Source organism: Grammomys surdaster, unplaced genomic scaffold (assembly GCF_004785775.1).
Source record: "Grammomys surdaster isolate TR1022 unplaced genomic scaffold, NIH_TR_1.0 348, whole genome shotgun sequence".
Taxonomy (NCBI): Eukaryota; Metazoa; Chordata; class Mammalia; order Rodentia; family Muridae; genus Grammomys; species Grammomys surdaster.
In genome coordinates, this window is record NW_021604767.1 from 295,014 (window position 1) to 321,486 (window position 26,473).

The 26,473-nt window shown below is 38.1% G+C and overlaps 1 protein-coding gene across 3 annotated transcripts in view; it reads right to left on the reverse strand.

The window, feature by feature from the left end:
• Utrn (utrophin) overlaps window positions 1–26,473 on the reverse strand; it is a 429,847-nt gene that overhangs the window by 266,671 nt on the left and 136,703 nt on the right. For 2 of the 3 annotated variants that reach the window (XM_028779234.1, XM_028779233.1), the window contains exons 34-44: window positions 25,065–25,244; window positions 23,439–23,567; window positions 22,951–23,121; window positions 20,823–20,981; window positions 20,106–20,243; window positions 15,608–15,799; window positions 13,985–14,157; window positions 11,434–11,584; window positions 9,990–10,165; window positions 3,667–3,802; window positions 1,841–1,990 (exon numbers count right to left, since the gene is read on the reverse strand). In XM_028779234.1, coding sequence (XP_028635067.1) covers window positions 1,841–1,990; window positions 3,667–3,802; window positions 9,990–10,165; window positions 11,434–11,584; window positions 13,985–14,157; window positions 15,608–15,799; window positions 20,106–20,243; window positions 20,823–20,981; window positions 22,951–23,121; window positions 23,439–23,567; window positions 25,065–25,244 — 1,755 coding nt within the window. The remainder of the gene's footprint in view (window positions 1–1,840; window positions 1,991–3,666; window positions 3,803–9,989; window positions 10,166–11,433; window positions 11,585–13,984; window positions 14,158–15,607; window positions 15,800–20,105; window positions 20,244–20,822; window positions 20,982–22,950; window positions 23,122–23,438; window positions 23,568–25,064; window positions 25,245–26,473) is intronic. The other variant, XM_028779235.1, reaches the window with a different exon arrangement.

Genomic DNA, 26,473 nt, shown 5'->3' on the forward strand with positions numbered 1-26,473 from the left:
GGGACCAGGGAGGAGGGGACAAGGGAGGAGGGGACCAGGGAGGAGGGCTTTTCCAGAGATGACTGTGGCTTGGGACAAGCAGTACAGAGTAGAGAAATGTAGTCCAATGTATGCTATTATTTTTCTAACATAAAGAAAACTAAAACAATTGTGCAGAAACATTCATGGACAGCCAATATCTATTCATCAAAAAGTTTACCTTTGTCTGCTTTATCACATGTAGCTGTCCACCTATTCCTTAAACCATCCATCAAGTACGTGGAAGAAGCCAATGACAGTGACTTCAAAGAATTGGGGGGGGGATGTGTCTGTCTGGGTGAGTGTGTCTGTGTGTGTGTGTGTGTGTGTCTGGGTGCATGTCTCTGTCTGGGATCAAGTGTCTGTCTGGGTGTGCCTGTATCTGGGTGTGTGTGTCTGGTTGTGTAAGAAAAGGAAGAAATATCTTTTTATTGAGTTATAATTCACAATTATAATTTATATGCCATTTTAATGATTCAGGATTTCTGGTTTAGGCAATAATAGAGATATATATGCCATTAACTGAGGAATGAGATATACATTAAGGCCCAAAGGAAAGGTAGAAATCAGGAGTCCAATTTTGTAAGTGTTGAGACACCTATTAGCTCCCCAAGCAGAGACATTGAACATCTGAGTGTAGAGTGCTGAGAAAGGTCTAGGCCCGAGATGCAGATAGCAAGTGATCACATAGACAATAACTTATAGTCAAAGGCTGGATCTAAGAAGCACACACAGATTGTCAGATACAGCATAATACCACTTCATTCCTCATAGCTTGTCCTCCCCCTCTTTCTTCTTACTCTCTTCCTCTTGAGACAGGATCTCACTATGTAGCCCAGGCTGGCTTTGAGGAGACTCTCCTCCTACCTTAGCCTCCTAAATGTCAAGTTGTCAGAGCTATAGTTGTATGCCAATGCATTCCCAGGGACTCCCAGTTTGATAGAATTGAAAAGAGAGTCAAGTGACTGAAGTCGAGGGTGGGACACATCCATTCCATGTCTCAAATAGATGCCATACATCAACCAAGTGGGTACCCAGACAAAATAAAGAGAATCCTATGATTCCATCTACCTTTAACCCATTTCCACTGCGAAACAAATTAATCATATAAGAAAATAACGCCCATCTTAGTTTAAGCTTTATCAGATCTTATTAAGTTCCACTGGATCCTAGTAAACAATACTAAAGGAATAAAAATCACTGAAAATAAACAGACATGGGAAAGTCTTGTTTAGCATGAAGAAGCTATTTTAAGGTCTTCATTTTCAGACTATCATTACTGGGATTTTATTGCCAAATTTCAATAGACAACCATAACACTGTATGTTTTAAAATATACATATCCCCTAGAACAAAGAATCCCATGTGAAATAAAAATATTCTTAAAGAATACATGTGATAGTGGATGAAAATATATATTATGATATATATGATATATTATGATATATAGACTATTTTAAGGTGTTGAAAAACACCCATATGCCAGACCTGTGTCTGTACACTTAGAGCAACAGCAAGAGAACAGTTCTTTACTCAAGGAATCAAAAAATAGGGGTCAGCAAGATGGCTTCATCTGGTAAGAATGCTTACACTAAACCTTACAACCTTAGTTCAATCCCTAGAACCCACGTAGAAGAAGAGAACCAATTCGCAAAAGTTATTCCCTTACCTGTGGTACATTGTCTCTGTCTCCCTCCCTCTCCCCCAGCCCCCCCTCTCTCTCTCTCTCACACACACACACACACACACACACACCAAAGCAAATATAACTCTAAAAGTTAATAGACATGAGGAACAAATTACTGGATTCCCACATGCACACCTTGGTCCACGTTGTGTTTACATTCCTCAAACTTTCTGAAAGTTTATCTCTTTCTCGCAAACTCAGATTTTTGTCTGAAAGCATTTCCAGTTCCGCTCTGTTCAGCCACTTAATGTTTTCAGCTTGAACTTCCATCTCTTGGGCTAAGTCCTGAAAGCATCATCAAAAAAAAAAAAAAAAAAACAAACCAGCCATGGTTAGAAGGTTGTTCTGAGGGAGAGTTATAACACCCTCTCACTGATGGGACATGAGCATACACTCGTGTGCATATTTCTGAATATACATGCACAAACACACACTCTTTTTTATTATTCTTAATCAAGTACATATGTTGGTGGGAAGGATATACATTTGAGTTCACAGTCTGAAAGAGAGTGTCTGATTCCCTGAAGCTGCAGTTACGGGCAAGCTGCCTGCCTGACACAGGTGCTGGGAACTGAACTCGGGGCCTCTGCGAGAGCAGTTAGTGCTCAGACCTGCTAGGCCAGAGCTCTGGGACCAACACCCCCTTCACCAGGATCAAACTATACTTACATTGCTAAGGTTCATCCTGATGAATGCTATATTTTTCTGTCTTAATATGCTGTCTTACCCTTTGTCAATCTTCCAAATACTTTACAAACAGGACATTGGAAGAAAATTCTTAACTCTTTACATAAAGCAGGAATACCCTCATACTTCAAGGGAAAAAATTAATGAACAATTTTCACATATTTCCCATCATCACTAAAATCTTCTTTCTCGGGATACTTTGACCATATGTCTCTATGGCAAAACCACTTCTCAAATTAGTTAAATACCCTTTTGAACATAGTTTTGCATGTGTGTGCACATATATTTTTAGTCACATTCAAATACAATTTTTATGTTATTATTTTAAATATGCGTGTGTGTGTGTGTGTGTGTGTGTGCGCGCGCGCGCGCGCCATGCATGCACACATGTGGAGGTCAGAGGACAAGTTTTGGGAGTCAGTTCTGTCCTACCACTTTACTTAAGTGGGGTTTCTCTTGTACTAAGTACCCAGGCTAGCTGACCCTAATGAATCTGAGTAATTCTCCTGTCTCTACCTAGTTCCTTTCTGTAGAAATGCTGGCACTCCAGAGGCATGCCATAACATCTAGATTTTTAACACTGGTTGAGGGATTGAATCAGGTTACCAGACAACCACAGTGTTTTATCTCATGGGTCATTTTAGGAAAATAGATTCTGTTCAATGTTCTACTATTAATGTCTCAATTCCTAATACAGATTACAAATGCCTATGGGTCTGAATAGTCACAGAGATTTGATGTTTAGGTATCTATATATCTTTACATATTTTTATAGACTGTGTGTCTGTGTACACACGTGCATGCATGTATGCAGAAGTACAACTATTACAAAATCCTGTTGGCTACAAATCAACAACAAAAAACTCTGATTGCGGAACTGTAACTCTAAGCCTGCTTCAAGCTGCAATGAGTTAATTGCACAACACCCAGGATTTTCTTGTAAAAGTCACCGTGACAAATAATAACCAGCAATTACCTTTCAAATCTAAAAGCAAAAAGTATACTTCATGGCTGCACTGTGTTCTAAGTCACTTTAAGGCAGTCTACATCTTTGAATCCAGTATCAAGGTCAGACTTACTAATCTTTTGTTTCATCTCCACATGACCAAAATAACGAAAAATAATGAAAAAAAAAACCCAACTGTTTCAAATTTACCACATTTATCATAAAGGACAAAGCTGTGATTCCCTCTCCACTTAAGTCAAAACTATGTTATTCCCCAAGTGTATTGATCCTGCATTAGAAAGCTCTGAAAATATTGCAAACTCCTTACTGTTAATTCCCGTAGGTTTTCTTCTGTGTCAGGAGTGGTTCTCTTCTGCACAGCACTCTCCACTTTCGTTAACCAGCAGACGACCTCATCTAGCCGGCTCCTGTACCCCAACACCTGCTTACTTTCTCCTTTTAGCCTAAAAGAACACAGTAGGGAAAATATTGACTGAAAGTACTGAGTAACCAAAACAGTATATATTTGTTTGGGAAATCCTGACCCCCATAGCCACAACAGAAATAATTTCTAATGATTATACTAAATGTGTAATTTTAATTAACATTAACAGCCATGTATACAGACTATAGATTACAGAGAAGACTAAAGGGATTTTTTCCTTAATTAAATTCAGACACACTGAAAAGTCTTATCTTCTCATCGTAAAAATTAAATGGCAAGTTAATATGAAATGTTTAAGTTAGCTACTGCTGTATAACACAGCATTAGTTAGGAAAAAATGAAAATGTCCTTTTGTAAAGAAAAAAATGAATGATTATCCAAGTTCTCCATGGAGACAGAAAGACATCATTTTTTTTTTATTTTAGTCACAAGGTAGCAGTATTTGTCCTTGTACATATATGACAACAAAAATATGAGTGAGGAACATACTGAGAATTGAAATCTTCTTCAAGCATTAGACTATATATATACATATATAAGCTTGATTAGTTCATTAAAGTAAGTATAATATATGAATAGGGTGTCACATTATATAAAGGAGACAAAGGAAAAACCCAGGCAAGGTCTAAAGGGTGCACACAAGACCGTGAGAGGACCATGACAGCAGATTTGCCTAGTTAGATCTTTTTAATGGTGTAAGAATAACATCTAGGGACACCAGCCATCTGCCAGACAATAAGTATGACCAGAACCCAGATGACATGTAAGATTGTAGATTTAAAATAAAAAGAGTTTGAAAGCTGTTAAGAGCTTAATGGAATCATTACTTTTAAGCTGCTGCAACTAGACACTGACTGAAAACTGAGGGGACACTTTAATAAATTACACTGTGCCATCCCTAATGGGAATTAACAATCTCAAGATACCTCTTATATTTTAACCATAGAAATCATAAAATGATACAATACACACAACAAAATATGCATGCAATATGTGACACTATTCTATATATAATACTATATTATATGTCAATGTTACACAATAACAACAGTCATAATGCAAAGGTATGATACTTAGCTTTTTAAACCTAATAAAAATTGCCTACAATATAGCTTATTTAAAAAAAATACACTTCAAGATTAAAAAAATAAACAAATGAAGCAATAATGATGGTGGTAGAAATTATAATAAAATGTAAAAAAATTTAATCTGACAACTTTAGAAACACCCAAAATACCTGTATAGTTATTTTGTTTCAGAAATATTGAAAATTAATTTTTTTTGCTTGCCTATATCCAAGATGGGACAAGCTCCCTTGCCTCAAGTGTTTAGACCTTGTAGGACAGAGAATCAAAAAGAGAAGTTATAATGACTCTTGCATTTTTTAAAAAGGTGACTAGTTATTAAAACTCAATCATGTTCTGGTCTAGAAATCAATCCAATATTGGAAATAACAGGCTTCACTTGAAAGGCTGGATTTGAACATTTTCAGAGACGTATTTAGAAGTTAGCTGCAGATCTCTATGATGTTAGGATAGCAAGAGATAAAGTTGGGACAGGATCTGGATTTCAAACAAGTGTTAGTGCATGTGTTAAGGCTCTTTTAATTGTCAAGTTAAAATTACTTTTGTCTCTTCTATAGTATTTATTGTAAGTTGCATTGACTGTGTTACTTTCTAATTGTGTTAGTGTGTTGAAACCTGGCATGTCTGTTATGGGAGTCTATCAACCAGCTTTTGTCTTACTGCACTGAGTATTAGAAAACCTTGATTTTCTGAAAAAAGCTTGCAAGTGCTGGAAGAAATGAGTCAGGCTTCAAGCAGAAGCAAGAAGGTAGTGGGCTTGATTATTGCTGATACAACAGCTTTAATTACATTAATTGCTAGCACCACTACTTCTGCAATTGCTTTAACACAAGAAGTTAAGACAGCTACTTTTGTTAATCATTTAGCAAAAAAAAAAAAAAAGTTACTAATGTGTTGAGTATACAAGAGGATTTATATAGGTGTTTGGAACAACAGATTGATGCTCTATGTCTTATTCAAATTATCGGAAGGAGATTCAGGGTTTGAGTTAGGAGCCATCTCAAGTGTCATGCCAAATATCATTGGAGTTGTGTTACTTCTAAAATTTACAATGATAGTCATTATGATTAGAAAAAGGTTTAAAAACATGTGTAGAGTATTTGGCATAATTCTAACACCTCTCTGGATGTTTTAACTTTTCATAGTGAGATTATGAATTTAAAGAATGCTGCTCTACTGAGCTTTCATGCTGCAGATAATGCTGATAAAATTATCCATGGCTTGTATCCATGGTCAGCATTTCCCTTTTGGTTAAACTTCAAGAATGGCATATATAGCTTGATCAGGCAAGCCCTTTTTGTCCTGGGAATACTTTTATTCCTGCCCATCGTGTTAAAGCTTGTCTCTAACGACATCAACATGTTGGCAGCCAAAGTACATGGCTTGAACCTGAAAATGGACTCCCAGACAAAGTTATTAAATGAACAGGCTGGCAAGCCAAGGAAGGGTAAGATTCTGCACAGAGCCTTACCAGTCTAAGACAAAAGTGCATTGCTTTGATAATGCATATTCCACCACGAGTAAAGAAGGCATTCTTGTCAGAACCACCTAAGATAGGCTCAGTCTGGTTTATGCAATAAAAAGGGGGAGACGTGGAGAGCTTTGGGGGCTGCCAGGCAGGAATCTGACATAGGCCAAGGACAAGGAAATGGACTGCAGGCAGGAATCTGACTTTAGGCTAGAACAAAGAAGTAATTTCAGACAGAAATCTAAATTCTAGACTAGGACAAAAAAGTAATTTCAGGCAGGAATCTTAATCCTAGGCTAGAACAAAGAAGTAATTTCAGGCAGGAATCTTAATCCTAGGCTAGAACAAAGAAGTTAATTACAGGCAGAAATCTAAACCGTAAGCTAGAACAAAGAAGTAGGCTCAGATATTTTGGTCATCCTGATAAGCCCTTAGAAACAGTGATCACAGGACTCTGTTTATTGTCTTGCTTGTTCTTTGACTATCTGGGTTTATTGTCTTGCTTGTTCCTTGACTATTTGCATCTATTGTATTGCTAGTTCCTCAACCTAGAACTGACCTTAATACTTGATAATTTAAACCACATAAAAACAAAACAGGAGGAGGAGAGATGGGATATGAGGTTAATGGGGGGCGGGGGGAAGGGGATAACATCTGAAATGTAAATAAATAAAATTTCGAATAAAAAAATAAATTTAAATTAAAAAAAAGAAAGAATTTATATCCCACTTTCTTACATTTCCTATGTTCTATTGTATAATTAAACTATCTGCCTGCTGTTGCTTCAGGAACTAAGTCCCCATACACTTTATGTGCTGATTAACATCTAAGCAATCTATGAAGTTTAAATACGAAAAAATGAACAATAAAGTTTTATTTGGCTTCCTAAACAAATAAATAAGTAAAAATAAACAAATGAAGCAATAATGTTGGTGGTTGAAATTATAATGAAATGTAAAAAAAAAAATTAATCTGACAACTTTAGAAACACCCAAAATACCTGTATAGCTCTTGTTTCAGAAATACTGAAAATTAAATTGCCAGTGTTTCATAACCATGAGTTTCATGCTCTAAAACTAGAACTATAAAAGAAACTAATATTATCAAGTAGTTTTCATCTGCAAACCAGCTAAATATAATGTGCACTGGGTTATTCCTAAGAGCAGAAACAAATTCTAAATTCCTGGCCAAACACTGGATAAAAATTGCTGATTAAGGAATGACACCATAAACTGTAAATGTGCAAATATTTACCTGTAAGCACTCAATACAAAAACAAAGTAAACAGTGTGGTAATTCTCAATGACCCTGAACCTCTTGGGGTTCCAAAGTGGACCCAATACAAATAGGTTAGAGAACAGAAGTGAAGTTCAATATGAATTTCTGAAAAACAATATTGTTTTCAGAAATAGTGAAAATACAAGAAGCTGAGAAAGAGACTCATTACTCCATTCACTTCCAAAGCTTGAGTAAAGTGTGTGAAAAGGAGGTCATCTTGTAGGCTGGGGAAGAATGGCTTCCATACTCCACAGAAACCCACTGGAAAATGGACAGGCATTTCTGCAGCTGTTGTTAATATCTTGCCAGCAGCTGGTTTGTGTTTGCTTTTGTTAGAAAATCTGACTGACCATTCATTATTATAGTAGTGTATAAATTAATAATTTTATTATTGATATTATTTATTGATGTTTTATTATTAAATATGCAGTTTTTATATATGTTATAAGTATAATAATTGACAATATTAGTAATGGTAAAATTAATATTAATGTATTACTATAACAAAAATCTGGCTGATTACTACAGGAGAGGATGATCCATGGAAATCCATGAGCATGACACGTAAGTTCAGAAGCACCTCCTGTTATGACATTGAATCCTCCTCTCCTGTCTCCTCTTCAGCCCACCTCTCTCACACAGCCGTGGTGTGGTCCTCCTCTCCTGTCTCCTCTTCAGCCCACCTCTCTCACACAGCCATGGTGTGGTCCTCCTCTCTTGTCTCCTCATCTGCCCACCTCTCTCACACAGCCATGGTGTGGTCCTCCTCTCTTGTCTCCTCTTCAGCCCATCTCTCTCACACAGCCATGGGTGTGGTACTCACAACTCCCAATTCTACATCTTCTCTCAGGAAGGTTACCAGTTTCTTCTGAAATCCCCTAGAGGCCCATGAAGCTACTGGGCAGTGGTGGAAATTTTACAAAACCTGATGGGAGTGTTCAGCACATGAGGCCTGTGACCTTGAAGGAGAATCTGACACGGGAGCTTCAGTCACCTTTTTCCTCTCCTGCTTCCTGGCCATGAAGCAAGCCGTCTGCTTTAGCAGGTACCCCAACCACAATATCCCAGAGCAAGGCCAAAGCAGTGGGGCCAAACACTCACAGACTGACACCCATACAACTGAGACCCAAAATAAGCGTTCTCTCTTTATAAGCTAATCCTCTTGATTACGCATTACCACACTAGAAAGCTAGCTGACACAAAGGCTCACCCTAGAAAGAATTCACAGAAAATTACTATAAATGCCTTGAAGCTCAGCTTCAGTATCCTCTTCATTAGTCCCAACTTCCACTGCCCACCTTTCCTGCTTCTGTGTCAACATCTTCATGTGGATATTTGCCTTGATCATGCTTTCTTCCTTTTAACTTCATCTTTTCAGTCTGAGCTCTTAGTGACATTTGAATGCCCAGTGCAAGAGAATATTGATAAAACTGATTAAATTAATTGACAATTAGCAACACACAGCAATAACATACTGGGAGAATGAGTTCAAGAGAAAATATTATAAGAAATGGATATTTTGGGGCTGAGTAGATAGCTCAATGGTTAAGAGCACTGGCTTCTCTTTCAGAGGTCATGAGTTCAAGTCCCAGCAACCACATGGTGGCTCACAGCCATCTGTAATGGGATCCAATGCGCTCTTCTGGTGTGTCTGAGGACAGCTACAGTGTACTCATATACATAACATAAATAAATAGATCTTTTAAAAAAAGAAATGTTAAATGTTCACCATAAAATGTTAAGACACACTTTTCAAATACTGTCTCATTTAACCCTCAAACAATTGTCTGACACTACAGCTTTCTTTTGTAGAAGAGAATCAGTGAGGAGAAGCGCTGTGGTGGGTGACCAGGACAACACATTAACCCTAAGGATGCATGAGTGGGACAATACCTTTGTGCAACTAATAGCTCTCTAACTGGACCTAAGGCCCACTCGACAAACTGGAAGCCATGCCTGGTACTAGAAACCTAGCCAGCTACCCAAGGTTAGTGAAGTCAGGGAACTTGGATGTGCACTTACAACTACCAATTACCTAAACCAACATAATTCATAAGTACAATCTAAATATTTAACTTCTTCCCCTAGATAAGTGTAATTCTGATCTCTCACCAAAGAAACCTCTCTTTGCAACAGGGACCACTTCACATGGGGGCCAGAGATCTAAGCAAGGGTCTCCATGCTTGCATGGCAAGCACTTTAGTGACTGAGTCATCACCCAGGCCCCAAGAAAGCCTAAAAACTGTCATAAGTAACATGGACAGTGGAAATCTTAAATGTCACTAATATTAATATCATGGTATTAAGTCAGCTTCTATGTAATTTGCATGAAATCTTCACCCCTCTGCTGAAAACATCCAGAACTGAATCATCACCTGGGCTGCAGCTCTTTCACCTCAGCTACAAGAGTGTTCCAGCGCTGGTTTAAACCTGCCAGCTTATCCTTGAGGAAGCTTGCATCCGAGGGGCAGAGTCTCTTCACAACGTCCTCTCCCTTTCGGTTTACATTAATCAGGCTAGGCTGGTGGCTGCTGAGGCCCTCTTCCAGTTCCTAGGACAGATAACACATTATGAATTTCTACCACTCAATCAAACTGTTCAGATACCTTCAATGTACTCAGTATTGTACCACCAACTTAACAGCTACAGAAACAAATTCCTGTGAGGGTTATTTATGTTCATGAAAATGTCTTTTCAAAAAAGTTAATTACATTTTCAGGGTCATGTGAACACACACACACAAATATTTGGGCCAATATAATTTTTACGTCCAGGCATTTATAAAAAAAAAAAACTTTACTGTGCATTTTATTGAGATGCTGTTTTGGTCTATAAAAATTTTAAAATCAAAATTAAGGTCTACTTCAAAGTCAGTCTAATTACTTATCTGTAATACAAATTTTTAAAAAAAAAAAAAAAAAAACAGAAAACCAGTACATCATGTTGACAAGTGAGGGGGAGGTATTGTTTTTGACTCCTCAAGACCTGTCTATAGAAAATACATTTTGAAAATGTAGTAAAACAAGAAATACTTTGGGCACTGGAAGTCTGAGCTTCCGCTGGCTCCGTTACTCTCTTTAGTGACCTATTGTGTTGGCCGGCTGACTCTGCTCGGGTGCTCCATAGTCTCAAGGCTGAGTCCTAGAAGAGGCTTGCTTTGTTCATAAAGAATAGTAACCATTCATGACAATTATAAATGGTAAAAAAGGAAACAGAAAAAACTGGGGTGCCTAAGTGTTAGAGACACAAAGCAGAGGTGAATATACATATACTTTTCTATCTTTCATATAGTCTTAGATATAATTTTTTGTGTTACTATGAATAAAAAATTTTCTGAAGAGAAATGTATCTTGAAATATTTTAAAAAATAACTGTCCCTCACATCAGCAACATAAAGGTACCTTCTCTTTTTTAAAACTTCTTTAAAATCTAGATTATAAATTGTATGATGACCAATGTTTCTTAGAATTTCAAAGCTGAGAACTAGGTGTAGAAAAAAAAGTGATAAAAATTACAATGATCGCCGGGCGGTGGTGGCGCACGCCTTTAATCCCAGCACTTGGGAGGCAGAGACAGGCGGATTTCTGAGTTCGAGGCCAGCCTGGTCTACAGAGTGAGTTCCAGGACAGCCAGGGCTATACGGAGAAACCCTGTCCCGAAAAACCAAAAAAAAAAAAAAAAAAAAAAAATTACAATGATCTATGTACATATAAAAGTCAATAGAATTGGTTCCACCTTCTGCGATACACCCCAGCAACCACATCTGAACAAGCATCTGACCTTCCTGCACACCCTGCTCCTGGGATGGGACACACTCACCAGCTGGTGTGTCCTGGCTTTCTCTAAGTCCAGGCTGCCATCTGGAGCACAAGTGTCTACCAGCAGGTCTTCAGCTTCAGATAGCCACTGTGTGAGGTCATCAAGGTCATGGTGGAACTGCCTCCACTCCTCCACAGCCCTGGCGAAGGACCTGGAGCACAAGAAAGACTCAGAGGAGCTTCAAGCATCACAGAGCTTTGCAGAAGCAACCTCTCTTTCAAAACAATCATAATAATACGTCAGTCAATCAAACCATTTCAACCGAACAGTTTAAATTGAGTGTGCTATGTTAAAAAGGTTTTTACCTTTTCTAACTTACACAGTCACTTTTGATTAATTATAGGCATGTTAATTCATCCAAATTTAGACCCTTACCATTTAAGTATAGTGAAACATAAAAACATGATTAATTACTCTACTCTTAGAAGTATGTGGTTTTACTGATGGAAGGCTTCATTTCAAGTTCAAACAATGTAAAAACAAGTTAAAACAAAGGCCAAGAAGAGAATAACTATTCTAGAACATTGAAGGGAAATTTTACTTAGTGGATGAAGAAAAATTCACAATTTACAAATAAAAATATAGTATTTAGTTAAAATGAATGGTACACTAAAGCATAATTATCACAACTAAAATTATACAAGATAACATAATTTTAAATTATGACAATTTTGCTAACAATAAGGACAATGAAAAGCTGTCAGGGAGACACCGGTCATTTGTTTAAGACCAATGAGGCAAATTAGAGCTGGTGAGTATTTAACTGTATGTGTACAAAAAGTTACTTAAGGATTATTTGAAAAGTAGAGGTGCATGCACAGTACTATGGTCCTGAATGCACAGTGCTCATGGTCCTGAATGCACAGTGCTCATGGTCCTGAAGCTGCAGTAGAAAGGCTACTGAGATGAGACCTAACCAGAGTACATTCTAAACTCAAACTCTGATGGATCACTTCATGGAAATTTGAACTCATGCAGCTAATACTGGTTTCAAAACATACATTATTATTTCCTTGCACACAGCTGATATAAGGAATAAATATGTAAGTTTTGTTAACTGTATACAATTATAAGGAAACTAATATAAGATATAATTTCATGCCATTTTGAGAGACATACAAAAGGCTATAAATATTCACAAATGAACAAAAAATAGATAAATAATATCTTCCAGGTAGAAAAACATTTTGAAACATTAAGTAGCAATCCATTAGTTTAAAAGATGAGCCATTACTGTTACAAAAGACCTTCAAATACCATTGAGAACACAGTAAAGAAAGACAACAATGAATCTATCACTGTAATACTGGTGAAATATTCCTGCCAATGCTAGCCAGAGTTCTAAAAGAAGGCCAAGTTTATAAATACCCCTGGCAGGGTACAGTAGCCAAGTTCATGTTATAATACAGAGAGAGCGTCAACATTTTGTTTTTTTAATTGTCTTCCTGTAGTAACCAAGTGCTGTGATTTGAATGTGAAATGTCACCCATAGGCTCGTGTGTTAGAACACAGGGTTGCCAGCTGGTGGCGCTGTTTGAAATGCTTGAAGAACCTTTTGAAGACAGAGTCTGACTGGAAGAGGCACATAGTTTGCTGTTCTCTCTACACTTCCTGATTACTGATGAAATGTGACCAGCCAGCCTCCTTCCTGTGGCCATGCCTTGCCTATCATGCAAACTGTATTTTCTGAAACCATAAACGAGAACAACCCTTCCTTTTTAAGTTGCTTTGATCAGTACTTGTGTAACTAATATGTAAAGTAACTACTATGCCAGTTCTACCAAAAAAAATATGCAGGGATGTACATAAGAATGTTCACTAACTACACAAAGAGACCAGTTTATAAATTTACATAACAACAAAGATTACTGAGGCCTATTTCTTCACTGATTAAACAGTCACATGAACAATAGAGCTAAAAAAAATTTAACCATATGACTCCTTGCTTTTGTATCTGAGTATTTCCAATGTATTTCTCTGTGGTAAATTCTCTGTTACATGGTATTTTTTTTCTGGTTGGGCTATTTTATGTTGTATTTCCATTTCACTACATTCACAGCTACTGGGAAAAAAGTCATACCTACTTTTCTTTAATCCTATTCACAGGCCTCTGTTCAAAGTCTAATAACAAAAAAGCTCTAAAACAGTCTATGAAGTGGAAGGTTATAGAGAAGAAAAAAACTAAGGAAGGCCTGTGGTTATGTATGAATTCCAGTTATCTGAAGCTTCTTCTGCTCTCCATTCACATTAATCACGGCATGTGGAAGAAAGGAACATTAATAAAATCCTTTCTAATTAAAAAAAAGACTTATTTTTATGCTAAAAACTAAAGGTGTCCCCATATTATTAAGATATTATGTGTTAAATGGTGTGTGCCTGTGGACACATTTCTCTTTAAGGAATGAAGCTCATCTCTGTTTATCAATCACGTCATATTAAAGATACGTGGAAAATTGATTTCCGTGATCCTAATGCACACATGGACTCTTTCAATGACCCATGAACTTGTACTTACATGACTTTAAGGTAAATATTCACTTAACTCACATACCCTCTCCGGTCACTGTACAATCTAGTCACTCGGTCCCACTTTGTATTCAGCTGAGAGAGCATGTCCCTAATCTGAATGGCTTCAGGACCAGAGGCTTCGAGGATGACATCCGGCTGCTTCTCATGAACAACTGCAATCTGCTCGCCAAGTTTGTCCAGTTGATCTTTGATATCCTGCAAACACATCATTGTAGAAAAACAAAAGCACAGACAAAGATGTATACATATGACACTCATTTGAAGTAATAGGCTAACTACTGCTATGTGTGCAAACAGGGGACTTCTATTTTTTTTTTCCTTAATTTATTTCTTTCTTCACTTTGCATCCCAATTGCACACACTCCTCTTCCTGGTGACCCTTGCATGACTCCTCTCCTCAATCCCACTCCCATTCTACTCTGAGAAGGGTGACACCTCACCTGGGTATCCCCCACCCTGGTACATCAAGTCACTGCAGGACTAGGTGCATCTTCTCCCACTAAGGTCAGACAATTGTCAAACCAAGCTTCACATCTGCTACATATGTGTGTGTAGGGAGGGGAGGAGGCTAGGTCCAGCCTGTGCTTGTTCTTTGGTTGATGATTCAGTCTCTGGGAACCACCAAGGGGCCAGGTTAGTTGTTGGTCTTCTGTGGACTTTTCTATATAAAAATCTTACAGTCACCAAAATGTGACGAATACCATCACAATGGTGAATGGTAAAGCACCCCCCAGATGTTCTGACTGGCTTCAAGGCAGGGTATAGGAAAGGTAGCTTTAATAGCATTCTATGTAGGTTTAAAAAAAAGGCCTACTCCTGGAATTATAGTTTTAAATGCCTAATTACTGTAGCTTAAATGAGAAAATGAATTATCGAATCTATCAGAGATTATACTTTGACTTTATATAGAAGTACAATCAAATACATGGGAAAAGACTTTCAAAGAACTCAAAAGGTTAACTTGCAATAATATGCAATTCCACAACGGGGCAAGCAGCCAATCTTAAATCAATATGGATGACTTGACATCATTTGAGACAAATGACAGTCGAGTTTACATCAGATGAAAATTAGATCTCTGCTGTTGCAAATAAATGTGCCTTCATAAAAGTCAAGACCTAGATTCTTTTTAAATTGAAAAAAAAATGTTGTATCCCACCAGGGAACACAGTATAGTGTAACTATTTACACACTTTATCACTAATTTGGAACAATCAAGGATTTGGATTATCTAAGTAAGTGCAACAGCAACTTATATATGAGCATGGTGGTCATGCCTGGAATCTCAGCTCTCCACAGGTAAGGGGAGGAGGAGTGTGAGCATCCAATTAGCTGGGGCTATCCAAGGAAGCCCTGTCTTAAAAAACAAGAGACAACAGGGAGGGAGGGAGGAAGGGAGGGAAGAAGGGAAGAAGGGAGGGAGAGAAGGAGGAGGGAAAGAAGGAGGGAAAAGGTAAACAGATGGGGAAGAGGGGGAAATGGAAGGAAAGAGAAGAGAGGGGGAGGGAGGGGGAAGGAGGGGGAGGGAGGGGGAGGGAGGGAAGGGAATGAAAAAGGGAAAACAGGAAGAGAAAGGAAGACTGGCATTGTTTCTGTACTTTTTCTATTAACCATGGCTACTGAAGTTCAGCATCTGGATTTTTACCTTCAGAGCATCTTCTTGGAAAGAGAAATCTTTGAAGACAGTGGTGTTTAGCTCAGGAATATTAAGTGATAATTCAATGTCATCCAGAGTGAGTAAAATTTTATTAATTTCAACCAGATAATCTGCAGGGAGGGATGATGATGTAATTCCAGAAGAAAGAGGAATTGTTTTTCTCTGCTGGATAGGGATTGTCTATTAAAACAGAATTATAAATAAATATAAATAAATAAATAAATAAATAAATGGCAGGTATCTTAAAACCTCCCCCATGAAAGTAATAACAAATTGTAGGGGGGAGGGGTGTTGAAGAATACCAGAATGTCACTCAAAGTTTTAAGAAACACAAATAAGGTGATTATGAACAAAATACAATATGCACATGCATAAAATGTCATAATGAAACCATTATCATATATTTAATAAATGCTAATAAAAATAACATTAATCTTATTTTAACTTTCATTGCTACAGAGACTCAACAAACTCCCTGAGCTTTCATGTGCAATCTGCCACTATATACCATAGATAAGGTCAGAGTGAACCCACCATTGTCTACGTTCATCGAGCATGCAAGGAGCACATCTGCCTCCCTGCGTTGTTAAGGAAACACAAAGATGTTGTCTATCATAAGTTCTTCATGAAGCACACTATTTTAAGATCATTGTCGCATCATCCTTCTATAATACCACAATCATATTCAGTACTTATAGGCCATACTGCACAAAACTGAAGCTAAACATGTTTTCAAAACATATTCAGTGGACACAGAAGCAAACGCCTACATGTCTCATTCCTCATGAGGCAAAGATAGAAGGATCCCTTAGTTCAAAGTCAGGCAGGACAACAGAATGAGACCATATTTCATTGATTGATTAATTAATTAATTAAACAGTACACGAAATGCCATGAGGGTGTTGACTGAAAAAATACCAATGTAACTTTGAGACAGTGTTGCTGAGCACAGACACCTGACATCCTTCTGGGTTCTGAAAGGATAGACTCAGACCTCCTTTGCAGAAATTCTGGATCCTCCCCTCAGAATACAGCACTGTCTAAGATGGGCTGCTTGGTCCTTTGGGGGCTAAAATACTTTACCCTTGATAGCTGTACTTTAATAAATGTTGTATATGACTTTCAAATAGCCAGTTCCCTGATATGTTTTCTTTTGAGACAGGGTCTCCTATATACCATGACTTGTCTCTATTCCCTATATAGTCAAAGACCTACATCTCTGACCCTACATCTCTGATCCTCCTGCCATCATCTCCTGAGTGGTAGCACCATTAGCATGTGCCATCACACCTGCCATCACAACCAATGCACAGAGTGCTGAGGACCAAACCCAGGACATGGAGACAAGGCATGTAACCAAGTCTCGTCCCCTGATCAAGGTTTACCCTTTATCCTTTATTTTTGGACTTGAGTATTCTGCAAATTTGATGAAGATAGTAGCAATAATGAATAAATGTTTCTACATTGAGAGATTACAGTTATCTTCAAGATCTCTAAGTGAAATTAGAACTCTAGGCTGTAAATCATTGAAGCAGTAGCATGCTGTTGAACTTAAAAATCTGTGTGCCCTGCCTTCTAGAATCTAGTTAACTTCTCTTCTCATCAACCGGGCACTCCTAGAGACCCGGGTGTAAGGCAAGTTTACAGGTTTTCTGACTTTATCAATGAGACTAACTAAAATTATCTCTAATAATTCTTATATTGTCATAAGCTATATGTTTATATCTTATTCTGGAGACATTTCTAGATATGCATTCATATGTTTAAGAAAGGAAATTCTATGTTCTAGCAAATATAAAAGAATGCTGAAGTAATTAACACCTCAAGTTGGGAGACACTTCTAAATAAGAGCTCACCCATTCCTTTCATCACTAAGGATGAACTAATCCAGTGAATATATGTGCACATGGAAAACTTCAGGCCATCCCCCTGCTGTTCTCTGGCTAACCAGCTTGCTCTAGGGAATCACCCATCTCTCCCTTCTAGGTATTGGAATTACAAGTGAGCTGCCAAACTCACCGGACATTTATGTGAGTGCTAAAAATCCAAATGTTACATGCCAAGAACAGTATCTGCTGAGTTATATCCCCAACACCAAAAATTCATATATATTTCAGAATAGTAACGCTCCATTCAACAAATGGGAAAAGGCCATTTAAACGATGTTTCACATAAGAAAACAAGTTCTGTCCCTGTGATTGCTACCTCTGACTGCAGTAGAGTTCACTACAGCACAGTAGCTCAATTCTAATGAAACCTGGTGTCCAACAACTGAGGACTGTGTCAAGACAGTGGACACTGGGATTATTCAGCCATAAAGAAAGAGGAAATTACAGGGTCAGCAGAAAAATGTAACTTAACCACAATAAACAAATTAAGCCTGTCTCAGGAAGAAAGATGCTATGTGTTTTTTTTACTTTGTGGTTCCTAGACAAAAACAAACAAACAACAACAAAAATGTAAAAGCATGTTGACATTTGTGACAGGCAAGTAGACGTGAAACTTCTAGGGGAACAAACCAATGACAGGAGGAAAAAGTGGTGAGAAAGGGAAGGACAGGGAATTACAGGAGAAAATAAGTTTGACATACAATGTATATGCGCATGAATCTTTCATTACTATTTTTAGCTTTATTTATTAAATGTGTCAGTCCTAGATCCAACATGAGGACTGTGGTTTAACTACTCTCAGCCACCCATTCGGCCACTGCTGTCTCCGTGCTGTTCTCATTGCTACGCATTTGTTTAAGTTTTTAAAATAATTTCAGTACTCGTAAGAACAGCATAGGGAGATGGGGAGATGGCTCAGTCATTAAGGCACACGCCACTAAACCTCATGACATGACTTTGATCCCCTGGATCCATAGGATGAAAGGACAAACCCAGTTACTTGTCCTCTGACCTCCACCCATGTGACATTGTTTTTCTATGACTTTATACCAAGCAACTGGTAAACCCCTGGCATTAAATTCAACTTGAAACCTCTATTTTCTCTTATTCTACCAAGGAGGTTTTTTTTTTAAATGCATAGATATTTATGTGTATGCATGCATGTGTTCTTATATGCACAGGTATGTGCATGGGTGAATATATTCTTAGGTATGTGTACACATGTACATCCAAGTATGAATATGCCTCTGTGTGTGTGTGTGTGTGTGTGTGTGTGTGTGTTTGTATGTATGTGTTCACGCTCGCGTGCGCATGTGTGCCTGCCTGTGTGGAAGTCAAAGGGCAACCTCGGGTGTCATCCTTAGGAACACTACCCACCCACTGAGGCAGGGTCTTTCTTTGGTCTCATGGCCTAGAGCTCACCTATTAGGCTTGACTGTCTGGACACCAAAGCCCTAGGATCCTCCTGTCTGCCGCTCCAGCGCTGGGATCACAGCACTGTACCACCATGCTTAGCATTTTTCCATAAACTGAGACTGGAGACTGAACTAAGACAGCTCCAGTCCTCAAGCTTGTGGACTCACACCCTTCTCAGACAGCTATCCTCAGTCCAAAGCCTAATAGTTGTGACTCCTGCTTCACATTACGTACTGAACAGGAAAATAGCCAACGATGGTCCTGAAGTTTCCTCCTTCTACACAGACGGGCTACATTTTAAGAGGACAGACTAAGAAGGGAAACGGGAAAGGTAGATGCCAGCAAGGCACATGCAGACAGAGACAGCCAATAAACTGCAAGCCAAGGCACAGGAATCCACTCAGATTCCAAAGTGATCAAATAAAACTAATTCCAGAAAGAACTACCAAAGAGTAGAACCTGGGGTACAGCATCACTAAAACACCACAAGGACGTTACTCTTGCGGTATTCTCAGTGACCCACAAGGATGTTACTCTTGTGGCATTCTCAATGACCGCAGATGTACAATCGAGAAAGAGGAACACAGAAGGCTTCTGAGACAACCCCTACCATCTACTTGACCCCTAAAAACATTAATAGCCCAAAAAGAAAGCCATCAAAGAGAAGTTTTGAAAACTGTGGTAAGAATACTGAAATATAGTTCTCCACAACTGATGGCTTCTGGCAAGGGTGGGGAAGGACTCAGTTTCCCCTTGTGGGCTGGACACTGGGAGTAGACCATGGTCTAGTGAGTATAACACAAAATGGACTTGGGGTTCATTCTCTCTCTCTCTTTCTTTCTCTCCTTTTTGCCTTTCTTTTTCATGCTTTTTTTTTTTCTTTTAAGTAAGGAAGGTCACAGAGTGAGGGAGAAAACACAGGAGAACTGGGAAGTGAGTGTGATCAGGATGCATGATGGGAAATTCCCAAATAACCAATAGCATACACCAGGCATAGTGTCCAGTTCCCAACTCAAAAAAAAAGATAATTAATTAAACCTAAAAAGAAAATGAGAGGGAAATAATACAATTTCCCTAGCTGATTTGCTTGAATATCACTGTGCCTTTAAATATTACATCCCCAGCCTGGATGGCACACCTGGGTAAGTTATTTCTTTGTTTCAGTGACCATGGCATCCTACCTTAATTTTGTTGTAACGTGTATGCAAAAGCAACAGCTGCAAACGGATCTTTTCTTTTTTACTGTCCTCCATAGGTTCGTGTAACAAATGTTCCCCTCTGTGTAGAACTTCCTCAATCTGGGCCCGCTCCTCCTCCTTCTAAATATTTTTAAAAAAGAAAATTACTAAAAACAAAAATGCACAGACAAACTTAATGCTCTCCATTGGTCAGTGTAAGAATTAAGCTGAGATGGATAGGGAAGCATGGGTCAAGGGGCCTGAATGATGTAACTACTCATGATTTTCTTTAAATACTTCATATTTGAAAATAAAATATCCCAAAGCTAGTTCATCAAACCTTAGCTAATGATTATAGAAAGTAGGGGGTAAAGATTGATGATGATGATGATGATGATGATGCTTCCTCCTCATCCTCATCATCAGTGTTTGTTTGTTTGTTTGTTTGTTTGTTCTTGTCGCACAGGGTAGCCTCATACTTGCTATATAGTGAGAGAAGACCACGAACTCCCACTCCTCCTGCATCTGCCTCCCAGATGCTGGGATTAGATGAGTGTTGTATATGAACTTCAAGCATTGCATGAGTTACCTGACAGCTTCGGCAATGACTCTTGTAAATCACATCTGGATTTCTTCAGTTATGTGTGGCAGGTCAAGCAAGTGAATCCATGTTTTTAAAGGAGAGAAAAAAAATGAGGGTAGGGTTTACAGACCACCCACCTTCTCATCGTTACTGGGGTCCAAGTGCTTTTCCACCAATTTCAGCATGTTTTCTATGTCATTTTCTAAGCTTTCCAAGTCAGAGAAAGGTCTGGCACCTTCAAGAATTCCAGCAGGGTCCAAGCCTTCATAGGATGAAGAGTCCTGGCCAATCAGCATCTAGGGAAGGAAAAGAGGCTTCTGTGAGTGTACTATTGACTTCATTTTCCAAAATCATCCTGAGAGGCAGGGTCACAGCAGAAACCAGCATTTATCTGAAATGACGTTAATGTCATTCATCACAGAGCAATGGCTTTTGGCAATCTGGACTTATTTGAACTGCTCATTTTTCAACCTGGAGCTAGGGACGTGATGTGCATTCAGTTCCCTGTGGCTGCTTCGAGCACAGTAGGGCAGTTGCCAAGGTGAACGACCTACAGGGCCACAATCTAAACCATCCCTGCCACAGCTATGAAAGGAACACCAATCAGTCCTCACCTGGTGCAAGGAGACCCTAGAGAACACCTCCCATACATGCCGACCAAGAATTCCCCTTGGGTTTTTTGATATGGAACCTCAAAAAAGATTTGTATTTCCAAATGTCACATTTTCACATCTATGCAGACACATTTGGGAAAATAAAAGTAAGAATGGCAATTTTATTAAAAATAAATGAAGAAAATATCCAGCGTCTGCCACCTATGAAGAAAGTAGTATTCTAACTTCCTGACCTGCACAGATTTTCTACCTCTGCAACAAGTCGATGGATTCTAAAATCTGATACTAACAAAATAGTTAAGAGATGAGCCAGCAGATACAAATAAGATGATTTTAACAAAGACAACATTCCCAAGTGCCCAACATTCATAAAATTAACCTAGCAAATTATAACAACCTATAGAACGTTACCATTAAAATCCATTTCAAGGGAGCATGTACAAAATGCTATATTTTTTCATATTTTAGTGTCATGCATCAGTGAGTAAAAATAGGCAACAGAATGGTCTGCAAAGGTCATTGGGGGGGGCGATGCTAATTTTCTTTATTATTTCTACTACTCCACTCTTCTACTTAGTTTTTAATGTCTAAAAAATAATTCCCATGAATCTATTAAAAAGAATAAAAAGGAATAAGTCACACAATAAGGAGACAAAGCCAAAATTAAAGAAGACAAATGCTCAAGAAAGGTCTGGTTGTATTGCTTTAAGCCATGAATAATTATACTCCAGGGCATGGAAAGAAAATTTGGCCCTCTATACCAGATATTTTAAATTAAAACAAAGTTAGATAAGGCCTACTTCCTGCATACATATAAAACAAATGGTCTTTTCTCTTTGTTATTTCAATAGATAAGAGTCAAGACGTTAAATTAACCAATTCTCTAAAGTGCCATCAGAAGTGCACAGCTGAGATTATTAAATGTTCAGCACGCTGTGATCCCTCAGCATGGACAGCTAAGGTCCACGGTTCTCCCTCTAAACTGTGAAGATGTTGCATCTTTTCCACTTCACATTTACTAAAGCTCCGTTTGTGCCAGGCCTTGAGAGCTCTACAGTATAGTGTTTCTCCTGCCTCCCCCTCTTAAAATAAAGAATAAAAGAGAAAAAAATGGGAAAGATACCCAGGGAACTGAAGAAATAATAACACAGTAGCATAGACACCGTTTTGTAAAGATAGCTGTTCTTTGTGACACTCTTTTAATTGATAAAGTTTTTTTGAATTAGTAAATTCAGAAAGTTTCTCCATGAACTATAAACTGAATTCATAACATATATATTATATAGCTTACAACACTTAAATCTGTCAACACATAAACAAATACACACATATATTTTCTATAAACACATACATTAAGAGGATGAGTTTAAGATCAGGGATTGATGATCATGTTGAGTCAGTTGAGAAATGACTTAATTATGTCTGTTTTATTCCAATCCAGACTGTCAACTGGCACTGAAGCCTGTCCTGGGTGAGTTATTTACTAAGCAATATTTTCTTATATTAACAATCACACATAAGTAACAGAAGTTGCTTTGCTAAACAGTTATTAAAATTCATTTAAAAATTAATAGGCCTGAACAAAATTATCTACCATTTAGTCATATGCCCATGGGAAGAAATGGTATTCTATAAAAATGCAAGTACTCACTTGGGCACTTTTTATGTGCTGGGACACCTTTTCAAAGTTCCTGCTCAGCTCAGCTAATTTTGGTTCCACGAGTTCTCTGCTGGCGCCTCCACGGGCATTCACCAAGATGACGGCTTGTTCCCGAACATTCTCAACCTGGAGGCTGGCATCATCCAGTTCAGACAGTAAACGCTGATAGTAAAAGAAGAGAAGGGGAGAAGGAGAGAGAGAGAGAGAGAGAGAGAGAGAGAGAGAGAGAGAGAGAGAATATTATTCCAAACACATGTGATGCTTACTATGAAATAAAGGTATTTAAAATAAACATCTGGGATTGCTGGGAAGCACCATCAACCAGAGGAAGTGGTGGTCATTGAAAGACCATGAGCAATCTTGGTTTCTCCCACCATGGTAAATGTTGAAAAGCAAACAGCTTGAGGACACCACACACACCACTGACCACACACTGCACAAGAGAACAGACCACAGCAAATTATCCTGAGGCTGACTACCTTCACGATCTCTTCCTGTTTACTCGCTGGTTTCTTTTCAATCTCATCCAACAGAGCTTCGGCTTGATAGAGCCAGGTACTGATGTGAGCAACATGTCCATCAAAGATCTCCAGCTGATTCTGATGGTTCTGCAAAGGCATGAAATAATGCTGACAAGCTTAAATGAAATATTAAGATGGCAATCTTAGTAGAGATTGAAAAGGCCATCAGAGAGCACACTGCATGTCACACAATCATGTCAACAAAGAACAACTATGTTTGCTACATAGTTTCACTTAGTTTGTTTTTGGTTTGGGGTTTTTGGAGAGAGGGGCTGCTGCTTTACACTTCCAGAGACTGAACATAAGGCCTCATACACTGCACAACTGAATATAACTCCGGGCCTCTTTGTACTTTTTATTTTAAGTTACTTAGGCTATCTTTGAATTTACTATGTAGCCCAAGAAAACCTTCATGTTATGATCCTCCTTCCTCAGTCACCCAAATAGCAGGGATTACAACAAGCCTGTGCTACCAGGTGTGATTTTTTGAGGGGAGACAGGGTGCTGAAGTTTTTTGGTTTGGGTTTTTTGTTTTGTTTTTTTGAGAAAGAGCCTTGCTACATAGGTTGATCTTGACTATTAGATACTCTTGTCTTGGTCTCTTAAATTCTGGGATTAAATATATGTATCACCACGGCCAGCTTAGCTATGCTTTTCTCTCTACATTGGTATGTGGTGATGTATTATATTACAGAACGTACATAAATTTACATGGGTAATGGGTCATGGACTAGAATATAAACCTCTGATCAATCAAGACCTAAGCACATGAGCTTCTCTGCTCTATAGATCCTAACTGATCTGAAAAAAAAATGCCCAAATAGGTAATTTATTTTTTTAATCTGTCTATACATTACAAGAGAATTAACTGAGTTAAAGTCCTATCCAGTGTTCCAGAATAAAGTAATAACTTATAAATTATAACTTTAACTTCAAAGATTAGGGCTGCCATATGTTAACCATTGGTAGAAATGGGCCAGCAAAGACTATGAAAATGGAATGGTTATAATTATAAAAAAATAATGGGATGTTTAACATATTGCTATATAATACCACTACATGTTTTTAAGTCATTTAATTATCATAAAATCATACAAAGTAGAAATTATAATAATGCCCATTTTGTAGATGAGCAAAAGAAAGAATAGAGTTTTTAAATAACTTCACTGAGGTAGTTGTCAAGAATTTTACAGGCACCACCATTTGGGACAATCCTTGATCTGAGCTACTGTATAACTAAGACACTGTGAGGACTATGTGTATAAATATACATTTATACATACATGTGCATATATATACCTCACATTATTAGGCTAAGTAAATACTCTATCACTAAAACAAGACTGTTTACTAAAATATTAAGTAACACAGCCCCTCTGTTTAGCATGAATATTTAACTTTCACAGACGTATTGTAAATTCTTCCATTTGATACCTTTTCAATAGAAAAATAAAATAATATAAAGCAAATGCACAAGCAAAACAAAACTGAGACACACCAGAAACAGAATATTAATGAGGGACACATGCTTTAAATGTAATTACTTAGAGAGGACATCACCACTGGTGCGTTCTGACGACATACCAGCAAGGTGTTGCACCAGTCTTCGGTCCACGTGCGAACTCGGCTCCACCCGGCGTTGAGCACACAGAGGTTCTCTTCAAGAACAGACTCACTGCCCAAGACCAAGTGCTGAAGGGCAGCACTACTCTCTGTAATAGCATTTAAGTCAACTTTTCTCTTTTCCAGATCCTTGAGAATGTTCTAGAAGACAGAAAAAAAAAAACATTTGACTTCCAGAACATAATAAAATTTACCTAACTTCATGTGTTTTGTTTTGTTTTTTTAGCTTTTCTTCTGCAGCAATAACAAGTCAATGATTTCCTAAATAACTTGCAATACCTTAAAGGTTTATAAAACTCAACTCACTGACACACTGCGAACTCTCAAAACCATAATGAAAATCGTAAGTTAATATGAATATGTAAGTTAATATGAAAGGACATACAAGCTCAAGTAAATACAGCTCAAGTAAATCAAAGCAGAACCAGGAAAACAGAAGCCTTGAACTTCAGCCTCGTTCCACGCAGCAGGAACACTCCAGGAAGGGAAATGGTCATGGGACTCATACACAAATGGGGGTTTACCAGGAAAGTGCACATTCACAGAAATTCAAATCTTGCTAAAAAATGCAAGATATCCTGAAAGCAACATGGGGAAACACCCACTTCCCCAGCACTTCTGTATCTTTTCTAAACTGTTGCTCTTTTTTCCAAAAATACTTTTCAGATTTCTGTTTAAGTCTGTGTGTATGAATACGTGTGTGTGTGTGTGTGTGTGTGTGTGTGTGTGTGTGTGTGTACACGCACACACTCTTGAGGACAGAGGCATCAGATCTCCCAAACCTAAAGTTAGACTGATGTTGGGTCCTCAAAATGAAACACTGGTCTCCTGCAAAAGCAGCAAGCACTCTTAGCCTCTGAGCCACCTCTCGAGCCCCGTGGTACACATTCTTATATTAACATTTAAAGTAATCACTTCAAGAAATTCAAGTTCTTACGTGAACATTGCTGAAAATCACATTTCAGAAAGGATACAAATCACAAACTCACAAGTGAGTCAAGACTGAAATACTGTCTTGGTCATGACACTTAGAGATGCATTTAAAAAGCAATCAGATATTTCCTGCTCCAATTCTTCTTCCCCAATGTGAGAGAAGAAGTCAATCACACACGTACTCTGTGTAGTTCAGGCTTTCTGCACTCCTTCCATGGTTATGTACTAACTGACCAGAATCAGCTAGAAGAACTGTAAGAAATAACTAAAGACACGTAATTAAGTTTAAATAATACAAACACAAGACTAGTGGGTTTTATGGTAAAAAGTATTTAAAATAATATTGAATCTATGGAATAAATTTCCCACTCATATTCACAGATTAAAACACCACTTAAATCTTGCATTTTAAATGAAGAAACTAAAATGTCTTATCT